This window comes from Taudactylus pleione, unplaced genomic scaffold, assembly GCF_031769625.1.
Source record: "Taudactylus pleione unplaced genomic scaffold, aTauple2 ptg000122l, whole genome shotgun sequence".
Taxonomy (NCBI): domain Eukaryota; kingdom Metazoa; phylum Chordata; class Amphibia; order Anura; family Myobatrachidae; genus Taudactylus; species Taudactylus pleione.
In genome coordinates this window covers 7403101-7421252 of record NW_028284524.1, presented here as the reverse complement: position 1 = coordinate 7421252, position 18152 = coordinate 7403101, and the positions used below count along the sequence as shown (strand labels likewise).

At 43.5% G+C, this 18152-nt stretch overlaps 1 protein-coding gene and 1 long non-coding RNA gene across 2 annotated transcripts in view; one reads left to right on the top strand and one right to left on the bottom strand.

The window, feature by feature from the left end:
• The window catches only part of LOC148524040 (uncharacterized), a 69989-nt gene extending 59792 nt beyond the window's left edge, over positions 1-10197 (top strand). Inside the window, exon 3 of the long non-coding RNA XR_015878396.1 lies at positions 9172-10197. This is a non-coding gene — a long non-coding RNA (uncharacterized LOC148524040). The remainder of the gene's footprint in view (positions 1-9171) is intronic.
• The window catches only part of SPEG (striated muscle enriched protein kinase), a 246545-nt gene extending 228774 nt beyond the window's left edge, over positions 1-17771 (bottom strand). The window contains exon 1 of the mRNA XM_088472324.1: positions 16886-17771. Coding sequence (XP_088328450.1) covers positions 16886-17321 — 436 coding nt within the window. The 5' untranslated portion in view covers positions 17322-17771. The remainder of the gene's footprint in view (positions 1-16885) is intronic.
• Positions 17772-18152: the final 381 nt, after the last annotated feature.

The following is an 18152-nucleotide window of genomic DNA, read 5'->3' as shown; positions in this document are numbered from 1 at the left end:
AGCTCATTGGTAAGGTTTTCTGTGACCCTCTTTGCTAATTATGGAGGCAGCTGTACATTGAACTAAATCTAGGTACATGTGTGTGCTACACAGAAAGAGAGAAGCACGTCTGCCACTAGTTCAGGAAAAAGGCCACACTCTACATACCATACATACAGCACAGTGAGCATGTAGCTGGTGCCTTCATTTAACAACATAGCCCTGATTCTAAAGGGTATATTTACTAAAGTGCGGGTTTTTATAGAAGTGGAGCTACAGTATTACCCTTAACAACCAATCAGATTCTACTTATAATTTATCAAGCACAGAGGTTCCCAAGCTCAGTGCTCAAGGCATCCCAACAGTCCAGGTTTTAAGGATATCCATGGTTGAGCACAGGTGGTTAAATCAAATTGACTTTGGTGCTAATTAAGTCACCTATGGTCAATTATGAATATCCTTAAAACATTGGCTGCTAGGGTGCCTTGAGAACCAAGTTTGGGAGCCTCTGATCTAGCACCTTCTGGAAGATAATAGCTAGAACCTGATTGGTTGTTTTGGGCAACATCTCCACTTCTAGTAAATATACCCCAATGTCGGATGCACCCATTGGCGCTTTTCCGGACAGCCGCAGCAGCCTACTTGCTACTTTGTACTAATGTGAGGATCTGCCTGTGTATATTGAGTATCCATGTGTCTGCATGTGGAAGGCTGTCCAGGCACTGTATTCCTGTCTCCCATGCTGGTTGCAAAAGATCTGTCCGAAAAAGGCATCCCATCTCCGTCTACACGCTGCAAATGAGCATGGAAGTTGGCCAACACTCTTATGATACGATTGGCAAAAGAATGACAGCACTAAATATGAGGGTATTCGATTTTCAAAACACAAGCAGATGAAGTGTATGGTAAAAAATCTGAAGCAATTTATTAATAAGTAAAATGCAAAATCAGCTATATGGAATCTTGACACATATATGGTAATTTAACAAACACTCGACATTGTGCACCTCAATTCTGAATAATACTGTTCAATAGACTCGATGATATTATAAATGTCCTGTTCCTATGTGACTCCTTATTAATGGACAACAGGTTTGTATAGGCTTGGTGGTAGGTCCAATTTAATAGTACATTCTCATGCCAACTCACGATGATGAGGGTCCTAGTGGATGAGCGGAACACAACACCTCGCTCTAGTGGGTCCCTTGGAGTGGTGAAAGAGAGGAATTTCTTAGAGAATGGAGTACGTACAGTCCGACCGATACCCACTTTCGAGATGAAGCAAGGAGTCTGGTTCAGGTCACAAAGTGTTCCAACAGAAAAAAGGTGCTCCACTCTAACGCGTTTTTCTGGGCAACTCCCAGCTTTATCTTATGACATGCCCATAAGACAGAACAGTTCTGTGCAATCGCTTGGTCGCCGACCAGAAATGCCCATTTCAGTCTCTGTCTGTGCTTTAAGGATACTGCCTTAGAACCTCTATACAAACCTGCCTATACCTTCTAATATCCTGCCTATACCTTCTAAGGATGACGCTAATTTGCGTACGCAGTCATACAGTAAATAAAGACTTCAGACCTGGAATCTGTGGTTCCAAAGCACAAGTATTATTCAAGTAAAAGTACAGTCAGTTACACGCTATTGATCCAGACACAATTAGGCGCAAAGTAAATATACAGACCCAAGTACAGTATACATACGCAGCGCTTCCGGACCAGATGTTAGGCATCAGCAAGAAACCCCTAGTCAATCAGCATTCAGCACGAAGACTAAAAACCCAGTGTAGGAGCACACATATTTATACCCCTCAGAAATAAACAACACAATAGAGAAGTTTGTTGCTGATGCCATTGGTTCCCAAGGGGGATGCATCTGTTACAGAGCATTTAACAGGCTGATTCAAATAGACCCCACCCAGCCTCCGACAACTGGGGGTCTCTTGTTTCCCGCCTCATGCAACATCCTAACAGTTGTTCATATAATATACATTTTGTTGCTTGAAGTCTCTGCGGTCCATAAGTTGAGAATGCATGTTGCGATCTCCACACCGGTAATACCGGAATTCTGTTGAAAGAGTACGCATCAGTACAAAACCAAACACGGCTTACTTAGCATGTATAAAACCTTAGTTACCAAATAATCTTTATTTTACAGTATTTATACTAAATGAACAAACTTAAATCTTGTACTTTAAAGCTTATTGAACCTTGTATGTGGATATGTAATGTGTGAGTATGCGGGGTTTGAAATAAGGACGCTAGTTAACTTGGGACAGGTGTGTGCGCATTTAGCTACTAAACAGCGTTTTCATATAGGATCTTATGCATTCGCTAATATGCGACTAGTTAGCAGCGCAATTGTGCGTATTAATGTGTATATGAGAAATGGTGAAAGATGCAATCGCATGGTGCTAATAGTAATATCGCCATATGTACTTAAATGTGAGTTTATCTAAAATGGCGCTTGGGCGGCCATTCGCAAAATGGCGTCTTGCGATCTCATTTCCAAGATGGTGTCTTGCGGCCAGTCGCAAGTTGTCGTCGCTGCAATTCAAATTTAAACTGATCTTGTCTCAGCCAATAATCCAGCTTCGACAGCTTGGTCCGGCACATGCTCATTCTGCAATTTCTTCCTATTGCATTTGTGCAGTATACAGATATCCTCAAGATCCACATTTCCACTTGTGTCCAACTCAGAAGCAGGCCAAGGATGTCACAAGTGTTTTGTATATGGAGACAATTGTTATGTTCCCATTCAGACCTCTAAGGGGCCTATTTATTAAATAATGCATTATGGCACAGAAGATTCGCATTCCTCCGCACGCAGATGTGCCCTTTTGCATATGGCACAAATTTTCTGGTGCAATTTCTGTACTGCGCATCTTTTCCTTAATTTTGCGTCTGTTGCTTATAGTGTACTAGATACTTGGGATTAAGGTTTTGGCATTGCTAAGTACCAAAGTCCATGGCGCGCTAAATGGAGCTATTTGGCGCGATTTGAGGATAGGTATATGTGTACACATCTGTATTGCAGAGTAGGAAGAGATTGCAAATCTTTTCCTACCTTATCTATTGTACATAGGACACATATTACTGGTTTGGCTAACAATGGAAACAAGATAAATATAGTAGAGTTCTAACAATGTGTTTCAATTGTTAGAAGGTGCAGGAAGTAATAGTGATAATAAACTGTATTATGTTGGACCTGTAACCTAATCAGATGTCTGAATTGAAAACTATAATAGGTATATACCTTTGTTTTTTTCTGTTGATCACAAAAATATATAGTTTAGTCTCTAATTACCTATTAGCTGTAATGCTTGACATTGGCATATATTTATTTATCTATGCCTATTCCACCCTCTCTTTCTCACTGCAGCCTTTTTCCCGGCATTTTGTGTATGCGCATTAGGGAAATCACCGGGAAAATGGCTGCTGCGCCACGTGGTGACACATCCCCATCCTATATGGCAGGTTAGTGATAGACAATACTTCATGGTCTTATTCCCCTTTTTTTTTTTTTTTGTAATATCTTTATTTTTGAAGCAATGAATGACACAGCAAGATATAACAATCATAATATCAAATTGCATATAACATTAAGAATAGAAGTGTAACATGTAATCCAAAAAACAAATAAAAAAAACAAAGCAAGAAAAACAAAAAAAAAAATATTAGCATAGGGTCGTCAACTATACCACTTTACATTATAATATGAATATTGAGAAACAAATTAGTCCAATAGATAAGGGTAATCTTATAGCATGGAGTGAGCATAACAATCAAATAACACCATCGTCCCAATATATAATCAGATGAACTGATCAAAACAAATAAAGAGAAAAAAAATTGTGCTCGCCCTCTCTCCCCCGACCCCATAGCAATAGCTGAAAGATTAGAGGACAATGGGTGGATCACCCTCTACTATGAGTTTCATATACCAAACAGTATTGGATAATGAATCATGAAGTTGAGCTCTAACAGCACTAGATAACGTGGTGATATAGCTCTCCCATACACGTCTTATTCCCCTTTTATAAAGAACTGAGGAAATCCCGCAAATAGAAGTAAATGATTTTAGTTGCATGGTAGAAGGATTGTGCAGGATGGAATTAAACAGTGATTGCTAAATAAAATAAGGAGATAAAAATGGATATAAGGTGGAATAAAAATAAAATACATACTGCATGTTAGGTACACCTCTAAGGCATCCAACAGTACTAGAACTGTACTAGTGAACAAAATGGAAAATATGCAATGGGTTGGAGTACACAACATCTAAGGTTTCCTGTATTTATGTCCTCCTACATTGCATCCCAGCCAAACAAGTCTTCTCCTAGAAGGGGCAGAAGGATGTTTACTAGGAGATGTGGATATCTGGGCTTAAAGTCTAAAGCTGGGAGAATCCCTGCAACAAGCATAAACAGGCTGCCAGCCTTCACAAAATACACAGACATAGAACATCAAATATTACTTTCATGCCTGGACATTCTCATTTCTGTCTAATCTGTAGGTAATTTGAGAGGATAAGAGCAAAACGAGATGACACTGTTTTTTTCTTGGACATATCTATAATTTTATCCTAATTTAAGCTGTTTGAGGTTCTGACAGCTGAGAAATTCCAGCTTTGCAGTAATGTATACTGTTTATACAATGTTATTGATTTCAATTTACTTTCATCACTCCCGGGCCAATCCTCAACCTCCCCGGTGAGAAACATATGAGGCAGCCTCATACTCTGGCATGCTGTGAGGGTTTATCCTTCTGTTCAAAATATGCTTTACAAAGCTGGGAAAACAGTTGCTAAAATTGCTTGAAAATATTTAGCAGCAGCACAAAAATAATAGTTATTACTATGAGCCTTTCATAGGAAAATAGGATCCAGACCATGTCCTTATAGTATCTCTACTGTTCCACTTTTTTAATACTAGCTTGCCTGGGTTGAAGACTGGACCCTGAAGTACACCTGCAGCCTATATTTGCTTACATTGTCCTTGCCTATAACCCCATTCCATTGATCCTGAAAAGGGTCTCACTGTTTGCTAACATGCATGCAAACAGAGGCGTAACTACCATGGGTGCAAGGGGTGCTGCTGCTATGGTGCCCAAGCTGCCTCTATGGCCCACCACTCCCCCTGCACCCATCCACGCACACAAGGTGGACCGGTCCAGTCAGGGCTGCCGAGGGGGGCCCGGGTGGCAGCGGTGTTGATTTGGTGCTGGCTCACCAGCTGATTACAGTGGGCGCACTGGCAGGCACACATGGAGAGACAGTGCCGTCGGTCACAAGGAAATCAGAGCTCGCAGACCGGCAGCCAATCAGCAGTGACGGCTTCTGATTGGCTGCCGGTCCGCGAGCTCCAAATGGCTTGCGACCGGCGCCATATAGTGCCGGTGCTATCTGTCCATGTCTGCTGCGGCCTGTCGGTGCGCCAGCTGTAATTAGCTGAAGGCCCGTCCTCAAATCCACACTTGCTGGCTGCTGATGACACACAAGGGGAGACGAGAAGCTGCTGCAGGGAGATGGGGAGGTAAGTTGCTGGGGGGGCATAATGTGTAAGGGGCAGAACTGTGTGTCATAATGTGTAAGGGGCGCTACTGTTGTGTGGAATAATGTGTTATATGGGGCTCTACTACTATTTGGCATATTCTGTAAAGGGCATTACTGTGGTATAATGTGTAAGGGGCATTACTGTGTAGTGTAAGGGGCACTACTACTGGGTGGTATAAGGGATACTACTGTGTGACTTAACCTGAATGGGCTCTGTGTGGGGGCAAATGTATGTGTTTTTACCTCTGGGAGGGGCTTTGAAGATCTTGCTATGTGGCCCCCAATGTTGTAGTTACGCCCTTGCATGCAAACACAGAGGGCTGACTAATATATATGGTCACTTTAAAAAGGACTAACTCTGGATTTAATATGAACTTGCATGAGTCATAAAGTTTGACGCTTGCTCAGACTGAGGTTAAAAGGGTACTTTTATAGCTTTCACACAGGTTTTTTGGGTGACTGCCAATTTACACTTGAGCCAGCCCGAGAACCTGTGTAATTTAAGAGTGTCTCTACTTTTAGGGATTGTGTGACAGTGTGTGGCCATGACAAATTTCAAACCTAGGCAAAAACCTTTGTTAAGAAGCGGCCTGGGATCAGCCGCTACTCACCACTACACCGACGTCTTCATGCTCCGAGGCATGTGGATACTAGGCCTAGGAGCGGTTGCGGCTGAGTATTCTCCCCGGGGTTTGCTAGAATCCTCATGTGTGCGTCTTGGTTCCATCATCGTGGACATGGGCGCCGCCATGTTGGTTCAAGTCATCTGACTAGTATCCTCCACTGGTAGCCTGCAGTCGGTCAGCTGCTTCATTCGGCCAATGACCAGCTACCTAAGGGTATTTAAGCTTAGTCTTTGGAACAGGAAGTTTCCTGTGCTTCTCCAGTGTTCATTTGCTGAGACTGCGTCCTAGGCTCAACACTATCCTCCATTGTTCTCCATGAAGTTGCTAACCCTTGTGTTCTTTCTCTGCTTAGCGTCTGGATTCCTAGTTGCTTCGCTGTTCCGTGATTGGACCACCACAGCTGTTCTTCCATCAGTCAGTGTCTGGATTCCCAGTTACTTTGCTATGCAGCGTCTCATATCAAGTGCTGATAACCATCGCTATTCAGCATCTCATATCAAGTGCTTATATAGTCCTCCCATATCTATCTCTGTGTTTTCTCCAGGTACCTGCCACAGGGGCCGCGACCTGTTCACTTGGTGCAGCAAAACCCATATCCCGCTTGGAGGGTTCACTGGTGAATACCATCAGGTGGACTAGACTCCGCGCCTTGGGTAGATCTTGCCAACACCTGGGAGAGATATATATATATATATAGAGGACGTATATATATTGACCTCCCGTTTCTTGTCACCCACTGCCCTTAGCCCTCCGGTCTTCGTTCTTGCAGTTGAAACCAACAAGCTCCCAGGCTTGACAACCTTATCCTGGTCAAATTTGGAGGAGCGTCAGACACGATTTCTCGCTTATTATATAGATAAACTTCCTTTATGATGTGTAAAGGTTACATCCTGCACAATATTCCTGCATCACAATATGTTTGAGGCATAAAAATACATAAATGCACTGTCCCTTATATAGTATTTGGTAGTTGCCAACCAGGAGTTTAACTTGAACTTTGGTGGCCCTATAGCAACATTTTGAAGAGTTCTACAAGGTTTAAATTTTACACTCCTCTCCCCCTCCCTTTGCTTGCTGGGTGTGCTCTGCGACTTAATGTGCCCCTCTGCACTGCCACCTCAGTGAGAAAAGACCTGGAATGCCGGCTTGCACGCATGGTGTTCTAGGTAATTAAAACTCCTGCTCTATTTGTCATCAAACTGTAACAAGTTTATTAAGCCTCCTGCTCCCGGTGGATGCCTCAGAGAGGGTACAGTGCCCTCATGGAGCATGAAAGGCAGCTACACAAGACCTGCTAGGTCAGTGGTTCTTAACCTTGTTGGAAGTACTGAACCCCGCACGTTTCATACGTGCATTCACCAAATCCTTCATAGTTGAAAAAAATTAAAAAATAAAAATGTTTTCAAATTCAAAACATAGAGATATATATTTTATTAGTGCACAAAGTGAACCATGCATCAGTTGCACATAAAATCACTGTGTTCAAAGAACAAAACCAACAAAACAAAAAGGCCATAAAAGTATTGTGTGAATGCCAAAAGTATATTCATGCACCTGGCAACCCTGGCGAACGGAATGGACACATACCTCCTCTGAACCTCTGAAACTGTCTCTCCGAACCCCTGGGGTTCGATGAACCCAGGTTAAGAACCACTGTGCTAGATAATGGACACTGATGGGGCCTTTTCTTGTGATGGGCCCCCTCTGCTGCCAGGCTCAGCATGGTAACAGAGTAATATACCTAACAGTTGGGCTGATTCAGCATTGCATGCAAGTGCAATACAGAATGCAGATGCCCGATTATTGGGAATAAGCATGTGCGCAGGACCCATTTTGCAAGTGTACAAAATGGGTCCCGCGTAATCGCACGCAGCCCCTTTGATGCCTCCGCCTGACTGACAGGCAGAGGCATTTAAGGAGCGGTGCGGGGGCGGCTGCCCCGGTCACCTCGGTTGTAGTGCTGGGATCACAAATGCAGCAGTGGGTATCATACACTTACTGCTGCAATTGCATATCAACAAGGACGGAATTGCAAAGCTGCCTATGTTCTACTTCACAATTCCGTCCGAAGCTGAATCACCCCCAGTGTCCTCAATACATCCTTCGTTAATGGTAATCTAATATTATTTACTAGAGATACCACATAGTCCCTAAATACTACACAGCCCTTTACAGAGAATATTTAATCCTATTTAGTGCCCTGATTGGAATTGAGTCCATGTTCCCAGAGACATGAGGAACCAATATTAACCACCGTGCCACTATGCTGGCCCGAATTGACAGTTGCTGGCTTATTAACAATAAATTTGTATTCTGCATACATGCGTTTAGGTCATTAATCTGAAAGGGATCATTTCACTTGACAAACAAAACAGCCAGTCATTCATCTGAATGTATTATCATATATTGATAAGCCTTGTAACATTGTTTATGGAACCAATAATCGATTAAGATGGTTAAATCCTGCAATAGCTAATGGGATTAAGCTCAGCCTGCAGTATCATTACTGTGGATTCTACTTGTTCTACTGTATTTCATCTCTGTGACCATCATTCTTCCTGCCCTCTGGTTCACCCGATCTCCACAGTCTTCAGTCGTGTCACACGTATGAGTCAGGTTTATTTTTAGTCTCTCTCTTTCATAACATTTCAGATTTGCTGCTCACTTGATTTACACAATAATTTTCATAAAGATGGACACAGTATTTATATTGCAGAGTCCAGGGACATGCTGCACATGGGCAGTATCTACTAAACTACTGTATGTATACTTAATGCAGTACAGACGACAACATAACCTGGAGATAGTCACAACAGTGATGTAATTACTCCCCGTCAAGGCATCTGACTTTGAAAAGACAATAAGACAACTACATCTTGAAATAGTCCCACTACTCCTATTATGCCAGCATTGCCCTTTCCCACTAGATTGTAAGCTCTTACAATCATAGCCTTCCAGTTAGCTCTGTCTCACGTCTGCACCTCTTTAATTAACCTTGTTTGTGCTTTTTCTACAGATGCGCCCAAGTTCATTGTGGCTGATCGTGCCACAAACGTGCTCACGTATCGTACTACACACCACGGTATGCTATGGCCGATCCCCGATCGTGGGAGCGCGTCTCCCATTCAATCCTATGGAGACGCGAATGCGTAACTAGACTGTTGCTGCAGAGTTTTGTGACATCTTACAAATAAATGATGACAAAACCATGAAACAGGTCTACAAATTATGAGCAAATTAAACTATGAGTCAGGGAGGTAGTAAGAGGTTGTAAATGAGCAGCTAATGGTTACATACTTCATGTTTAAGCAGAGGAATGCAAGTGTACCTCCTCGGAGAGCAAACACACTATATCTAAATAAAGATCTCAGCCTGTTGTCCAAGCCACCAGACACGAAATCTGCCAGAGAAGTCATGCATTGGCTATGTGCCTGGCCTTTTTGACCTCTAACTACAGCAAACCAGCTCCATACTAGACTGCTGTTAAGTTAGAGGGTAAGAGTAGGGGAGCAACGTTCTATGTACTAAACGTTCTGTTCTAGGAGTGTTGTCCCACTGCGTCAGGGTGGTCAATTAATAGTAAGTACCATCTGGCAGCTGCCAAACTACTGGGGTGATCTGATGAGTGTTACACTTAAGGCAACCAAGCATAAGAACCTACTTATTATACATTACAAAATATTCATTAAAATTATTCCCTTTACTGGTTAACCGAATATATTTTAGTGTTAAAAAACAATTTGGTTCCCTTTGTCAACGATGCTTAACAAATTTGCAGTGTACCTAAAATTGACTGCGTCTTCATAACATGACAGCAAATTTAGAGTTTACTTTTATGCTCTTATAATTGCTGTTTAAAATAGATTCTTTTTTTATATCAATGATTTTAAATCCATCTTTCCATGAATTTGTACACCATACTGTTAGCAGCGCATTTTGATGTATATAAGTGATATTCGTGAAGATAAAGATGAGCGAAAGTTTCAGTCGAGGTTAAATTGATTGAATTTCACAGACTTGCTGGTCATGAAATACCCTCAGTAGACAACAATTTGGTTTTGTGGTTTGAAATTTGTAGTCCAAGTTTGTGCTCGAGATCACCATTAAAATTTGTATCTTTTAAATATTTTCATTTTTTAATCATACGTATTTCTATAATTTTTTTTTATCTAATGAGTTTGAAGTTCGGATTCAACCATTAAGCTGGGTACACACCATACGATGGTGCGACTCAGCGCGCTTTACACACTGCACGAACCAGTGTACGACAATGCGTTGTAATGTGATGTAATGTGTACACTGCATGTAGCAACACAGCGTCATTCATTGCATCGTTCCATCTCATGTGCAGAACAGCAGATAGGACAATGCGATGAACAACCGTTGTGGATGACAGATTGGGCGTACATACTGTACTATATAATGTGTGCGATATATCATTCCAATCCGTGACGGAATGATATATCGTACGATACATTGTATACTGGACCTGATTCAGATCCGTACGCAAATGCTGATGTCTAAACAGATTGAGCAATTGTTAGCCAGTGCGCATGTGCGGCGATTTATTTGCGATTACACTTGCACAGAGAATTCACTTGCAAAGTGAGCGACAGGTAGTTAGCGCTTGGCTGTGATAACAGGTGTGTCAGGACAGTTTCATGGGCGAGCATAAATTACCCATTGCAATCTCCCTCACAGCATGACTGCACTGTGCATGTCAGGAGAGCCGCAGTGTTTGAGGCAGGTCTGACTAACTCAGAAGCTGCGTGGCTGCCAGATCTACGTCGATGCTCCCAATGGTCACATTGTTGCACGCCATTGGACGGATATGTGAAGGCAGCAGTGGGCGTCCCTATGGTAAGCTTTGGAGACATTAACAAATTTTCTAGTGTTAATTCAAGGGGGGGTAGAGTGTGCACTGTAAAAGGGGCATGGTCACCAGAAAAGGGTCTGTGTCCTTAAGATGCACCCCCCTTCATCACTCTAGGGGGTGTGCCCAGCACTCAGAGATGCTGGGCTGCCCCCAAACTCTCCCTGCAGTGTGAATAGACGCGCACAGCATCTATTCACTCGCCGGTCACTGTTTCACTGGAACGTCCCCCCTCCCCCGCGGGTGGGGATGGCTGTTTCAGCGGAGTGCCGCCATATATGTAGGGTACATTTTAGCTACTTCAAATCAGGCTGGGCGTGATGCCCTGCTGAAACTGCCTAGTGGGAACAATATTTTCATTATTGCGATCCATGAGAGATCGCAGCTGCAATGGCATTTTGTGCACAGATCTGAATCAGGCCCTGTGTATTCCCAGCTTTAGCGTTTGAGGCCCTCTGTTATCAATTTTAGCCACACATGTTCAAGCCAGGTCAAGAAAATGCTTTGCAATCATCTCTTTTCAGAAATAGGTTAGTGGTAGCATCAAGCGTAGCAGTGTGGTCAAATAAACACATTTCTGAGTACGCTGTGCTTACAGTCGTGGGTACTATATAGTGTATATTTCTATAACTACAGTATATATGCCATATTTTTCTGTACAGTATTACGAGGTATGCAAATAATCTGCAATATATGTGACAACTAAAAATTTAAAATACAGTTGTGAGTATACAATGACTGAAATTTTCTAGTTCAAACCACAGGCAAACCAAGTTCTACATGAGTATGTCTCTGCTGGGTTTAAATTAATTAACTGAGCGAACACTGCTGGACGGGGAGCTGTTCCTGTGACACAGGAATTACACTGCAAGGGTAAACACACATTACAATGGCGCACGCAGGCTGGGAACACAAGGAATTACTCTACAGTGATGTCACAGATCTAGGGTTCATCTGACATCAAAATATCCAAACTTTACATTATTACCTGAGACAAATGCCGGGATTATTGTATTCATTATATGACAATGAGACCGTCAGTCACTCATTTATCATTTCATTCTTGGTTTACAACACAACACCTGCAGTAATCCCATATTATGAATATTTATACATTTTTGCACACAGACATACATTTATGTACAAAAAACAAAACTTTCATGTGTAAAATGTAAGCGTTTGTAAATCTTTCATTGTAAACTTGTAATGTATACTCTTTTGCTGTATTGAACAGTGGGTGCTACTAATATTAAATCAATAGCATTCAGTATAAAAGAAACAAAAAATATATAATGACTGTTCTCCAAATAACCTTTCTTCTTGGTTACATCTTAGAATATGGGGTAGGGAAGTCTATTTAAGCCCCTTTGCATTTGAACCCCAAAAAATGTAGTTGCTTAGCACTGCATGTTGCAGCAGTAAACTGTGTTTTTGGGGGCTATTTACCACTTACTTGATAAATAGGCCCTGAAGACCCCCATACACTGTGTGATATACACCTTGCGATGCGACTTGCATATCGGGCGGTCCCCACACACGGAGCGATTGGGTGGCCGACCACCCGATATGCTGGCACCCCTCTCCCCCACCCGCATACTGCTCCATGGGATCGTACATCGCATCCCCAGATCAAGTGAACCTGCAGTAAGATCTGGAGGTGCGATGTACGACCCCACAGGAGCGCGCACTGGCCGATATCATCCCACACACTGGCCCTGATTCAGAGCCAGACGCTCTGACAGGGCCGACCTTCTTGATTTTTACAGCGGCCTCCTGGCCGCTCGTATAGCTGTGGGTGACCGCTATAGCGAGCGGCCAGGAAGATGGCTTGCGACGAGACCCTTGTGGTAGGGTCTCGTAGCTGCAAGCCCTAGAGTGCTTTTGGCTCAAACAGAGCCGAAAGCACTCCCACTGACATCACTTGTGATGTCAGTGAGGCCGGCCCCAGACGGTAGGCGTTCCCATGGGAACGCCTCCATCTGGGCAGCCATGCCCCCGGCACGCCCACCAAAGGGCGTGCTGTCACTCAACATCGACAGCACGCCCCCTTTGGTACGAGACCCGGAGCGACGGTTTACCCGTCGCTATCCGGGTCTCGCGTATACGCACGACGGAGCCAGCTCTGTCGTGCGCATGCGCACTGGGCCAACATCGACCCGCTTGCGAGCGCTCAGCGCTCGCGAGCGGGTCTGAATCAGGCCCACTGTACACTATAGCAGCGATATCGTACCAATCCTTAGGATTGGCTGCTATATCGCACCATGTATGGGGCCCTTGAGGTTACTTATATTCGCACATACTTTTATAATTTTGGACAAAAGATTTTGCAGGAGAAACATGTATAGACACATTCACACAAATAAACAATTAGCTCTCCTTCTCCTTTCATAAGCAAAACTGAGTTCTTCAGGGCTTTCCACTAGATTTATAAGAAAAATTGTATTTTAAGTCAAAAGTGCAGGTGTAAAATGACCCAATTATGGTCATAATTCATAGATGTATGCAAACCCTATGTTTTACATACATCTCAGATGGTGTGAGATCTGTGCATGTGCAGATGTCGCACTACACATGTGCAGATCCATACTTGCCAACTACCTGGCTGCTCCTTCCGGGAGGGAGCAGCCAGATAGGCATGGCAAGGGGCGTGGCTGGCAAAAGGGGGCATGGGCGGGCAGGCAGATGTAATTTGCGGGCATGACGGGGGCGGGGCCACGCGATCGCATAATTTTGGACCCGCCCCTGCTACACAGTGCCGATAAAACAGGTATTGTGAAGCAGGGAGCGGGACCAAAATGATGCCATCCAGCGTGAATCATGTCGCTAACCCACCAAGCTGCGGGGGTTTAACAGGTATTTGTGTGGGGGGGAGAGGGTGGGGGGATCGGCGGCAGTCGGGAGGCTTGCCTGCCTTTCTGGGGGCCGGGAGCTGCACCCATTTATCGGGAGGCTCCCGGACGAATTTGGAGGGTAGGCAACACTGTGCAGATCTCGTTTTGCGAGATCGCTTGCACTAACCTGACTGGCAGGCTTAGGTGTAGCAACGTATCAGAGAAGCCAGCAGGAGGCGTCTATTAACACAAGACGCCTCCTACCACATTATCACACAGCCGCTGCATACAAAGACGCAGCATCTGTGTGATTAGTGTACATCTCTGTATCAGTCCCTATGTGTGTATGCGGACATGGACAAATCTTAAAATGCATCGAACTCAACTACTAGACTATGCACCAGGTTTACGCCTGGAAAAAATAGTAGCATATGCTCTTTGTTCACGCCAGGAGTAACAGAAGCGTCACTTGACAGTGGTAATAGTTCCTTTACTCAGTTTGTACACAATATAATACTGAAATTAAATACACAACATAGTACAGTGTCTAGACCCTGTTTTTAATAAATGTCAGACATAATCAAATACAAAATAAAAGTACTGATTAAATACAAATATCCGTAGTCTTTCCTTTTACATATCAAATAGGAATATTCTTAGCTGCCACAGTGCTAATGCAAATATTACATAAGAAATACAAGTCATATAATATAGCAGCCACACCAGTGATTTATACACAGTGGGAGGAGTCCAGACACAATCAGAAGCGGCTGCCATTTGTCATCAGTATGTATTTTGCACCAAGAGTCCAGCACGTGCTAGAGATACTGCTCCTGACAGGCGCATATGCATATATCCAGATATACCTGTCACTTTTATGTGAACAAACCATTACTGTACTCGGCCTGTGCTTACACACCACCTTCCTTTCCCGTTCTGTCTCTCTAATTATTATAAGACTATCAACGGAAGTGTGAGACTTTTTGTGCGCATGCCTAGAACACTAATGCATATTTTACACACAAAAAATACACACGACCAATTCTACATCAGACCCTCAGTGGTAACTAAAAATGATACTATTATTTGTTAGAGACAAACAATCAATAAATAATTAAGCTTAGTTATCTCCTCATATTTAATTGAATCCAGCCCTAAGTTACTCGTGGTATCTGTTCTACTCGTCAGCACTCCCCTTAGCAGTGAATTCCACAAGTTGCAGTCCTTTACTATAATGTCATGTAACAATTTGCAAACACAGTGAAACTGGATAGAAAAATCAATTAGGCTCAATTACATTAAAGTGCACCCGTCTCCTACACAGAGGAGGCAGCCATTTTGAATACTTGCACATCAGCCTATCAGTTGTCTATGAACAAGTAATGTCACAGAATCAGGAGTATTTGGAATTTAGGCCCTCATTCAGAGCCGTACGCTCTGAGCAGAGCGCACGCTCTGAATGAGGGCCGGGCTCCATTTTCATGGAGCGTCCTCCTGGACGCTCGTATAGCTGTGGGTCACCACCCACAGGCTATACGAGCGTGCATTGTGATGGTCGAGACCATCGCGACCATCGAATTTGCGAGCCGGAGCCTGCGGTTGAGGTTTTCAACCGCAAGCTCCGGAGTGATTTTGGCTCTATCAGAGCCAAAATCACTCCCACTGACATCACTAGTGATGTCAGTGGGCCGGCTTCTGACGGGAGGCGTTCCCGTGGGAACGCCCCCGTCAGGGAGGCACGCCCACCAAAGGGGGCGTGCTGTCAATCAACATTGACAGCACGCCCCCTTTTGATCGGACACAACGAGCGAAGGACTTTCCTTCGCTCGACCCGTCTGGCGCATGCGCACGACGGAGCTCCCTCCGTCGTGCGCATGCTCAGTCCATAACCGACCCACTTGCGAGCGGCTGTCTGAATCAGGCCCTTAGTGTCTAAGGTATGTCATTCATCCTAGTAGATTCATAGGGTGCTATTTCCGGAATATATGCTTAGCACACAATATGGCTGCATCCACTGGTTGGTTTGCTGCAACCATGCTGCTTGTTGTTATTTATAAAATGACAGCTATTCCAGTAAGTATCTCTCTACTTATTCCAGCGATAGGCAAACCAATCACTTCATGGGCCGCCCCTGCGGCCTTTGACCTTCATATGGGCCATTCATTACTCTTAATTTCAGGTATAAATTAAAACTATACTCTACATGTATTCAAAGCATTAGACACCTATCTGTAATAACATATCAGCATGAATTTTAACAACTGTTGCAAGCTCTAACAAACAAACCTGACAACACAGCATGTACATTGTACAGTAGTTCTGACTGTTGCCCATCACTGTCTTGTGCTGTATTTTACAGGAGATAAGTTCAGTTTGTAATTTTCACCTTAAAATAATAGTTTTGCACAACAAAATGTTTCAGCTATAATTAAACGAAACACCAAAATCGTATAGTGATATAGTATTATTGGATCATTAGTGCAATTTCAAAAGTTTAGGATCTGGTTTCAGTAGCCTATTAAACAACATTGTATTGCCCAGAAACAGGCCCAGTGTTACTTGAGTTAATTTTAGGATCCCAACTTCTATCACTGCAAACCTGCCCTGTGCCCCTTCAAGTATGAAACTGTATTCAAAGATAGGAAGCAAGGTTGTTTATTTTTAAAGGTCATCAAATAATATTGTTACGTTAATTAAAAAGGAAGGCGCTTAAAAGGGATTCCGAGCAGTCTAAGAGACTTTAAAGATTCTAAGATTAATTTTGAGCAGTTCCCTTGGTACGTGCAACTTCTGCTATGTGCATATGAAGTATATAGAATAGAAGTTATAAATCTTAAGTGCCACAAAGCAGTGTGCACAGCATCAAGTGTTTGTTGTGTCATCCCATCCTCACACAACTTACCTTTATTTTATTACCATATTTTAGACATAAGAGAAATACTAAATATATTCAGTTAGTCATTGCTGCATTTGTAAAAGTGAATGATACAATAAAGAAGTATTAGGTGCATAGCAATCATCATTACCTTCTAAATCAATGATGGCAAGTACCGCACTTGTGGTGGCCTCTCCCAAAGCATTCTGCGCGACACAGGAGTAGATTCCGGCATCCTCCATCTTGCTGTCCCTTATGCACAGGGTCCCGTTTTCTTCTGTACCAGGGTGAAGAGGCTCCTGATTTTTGTACCATCTTAGACTTGGCACAGGGTTTCCTAATACTGCCACCTTTAGACGGATGTCACAACCTGTGCCTATGGCAGCATTTTTAAGCTTGTGGACAAACTGAGGAGGACAATGCTGGGATGGTTCTTGCTCAGGCATCAATTTTTGGTGTTTGGGGGTCACACTGGGACTTGGTGGAGAAGCCAATGTCTTGCCAAACGTCCGAGCAGAAGGAGCATGTGTGACAGAAGTCTCCTGATCACTCTTGTTTAGGTTCATCCTGACTTGGGCACGGTGCATGGCAAATATGGATACAAGATTTTACTCCAGGCAATGGCTGTACAGTGTAGGGAAAATAAGCACGTAACAAATTCCAAAGCCTTAAGTTCAGAATTGTTGCTGGAATCTAATGTGCCCTCAACTGTAGTTGGCCATCTTCCAATGGGCTTTAACTTTATAAGGAGGGACAAAAAAGTTGGGCAAAATAGATGGGGCTGCAACATAAGAGAGAGAGAGAATATGAGGAGGGGGCACCAGCCCCAGGGTGGTAGAGGTAACAATGCAGCTTTTACCTAAGAAATACAGTAAATCTCTTGCAGTTGGATAGCCCAATTCATTGGCTTGAAACTCTTGAAGACAGCAGCTTTCCTGGCTCTGTGTACTACAGTACTTCTAGGCCGGTCCTGTGATGGTAGAGGACCTTGCCTATATCCCTAGGTCTGAGCCCCCTCTTCTTCTCCCTCTTCTCTACAGCCTGTGTTCTGCAAAAGAGACCCTGCAGACCTGCTGAATACTGAAATTAGCCCCCACCTCTTCTGCCACCCCCCTCCTCTCAACCATTCCAAAAGTGGCACTGACAGCTGCCTCCTCTCATGATATGTGACATAAATTGGCTGCAGCTTTTCATCCCCCACTCTTCATCTTCCTCCCTCCTCTGTCCGCTGTCCACCCCCAGCCCTCTCATCTCCTTGTGCAAAGAATAGAAACTAGCCAGGAACTTGCCATATTCAGATAAGTGGGACTGGGGTTCACACACACAGAGGGCAGGTGTCTGAAAGAAGGCAACATTACACTGAAATAATGACATTTGATATTATTAAACTCGTCTTGAATTAAATGAACTGCTAACCA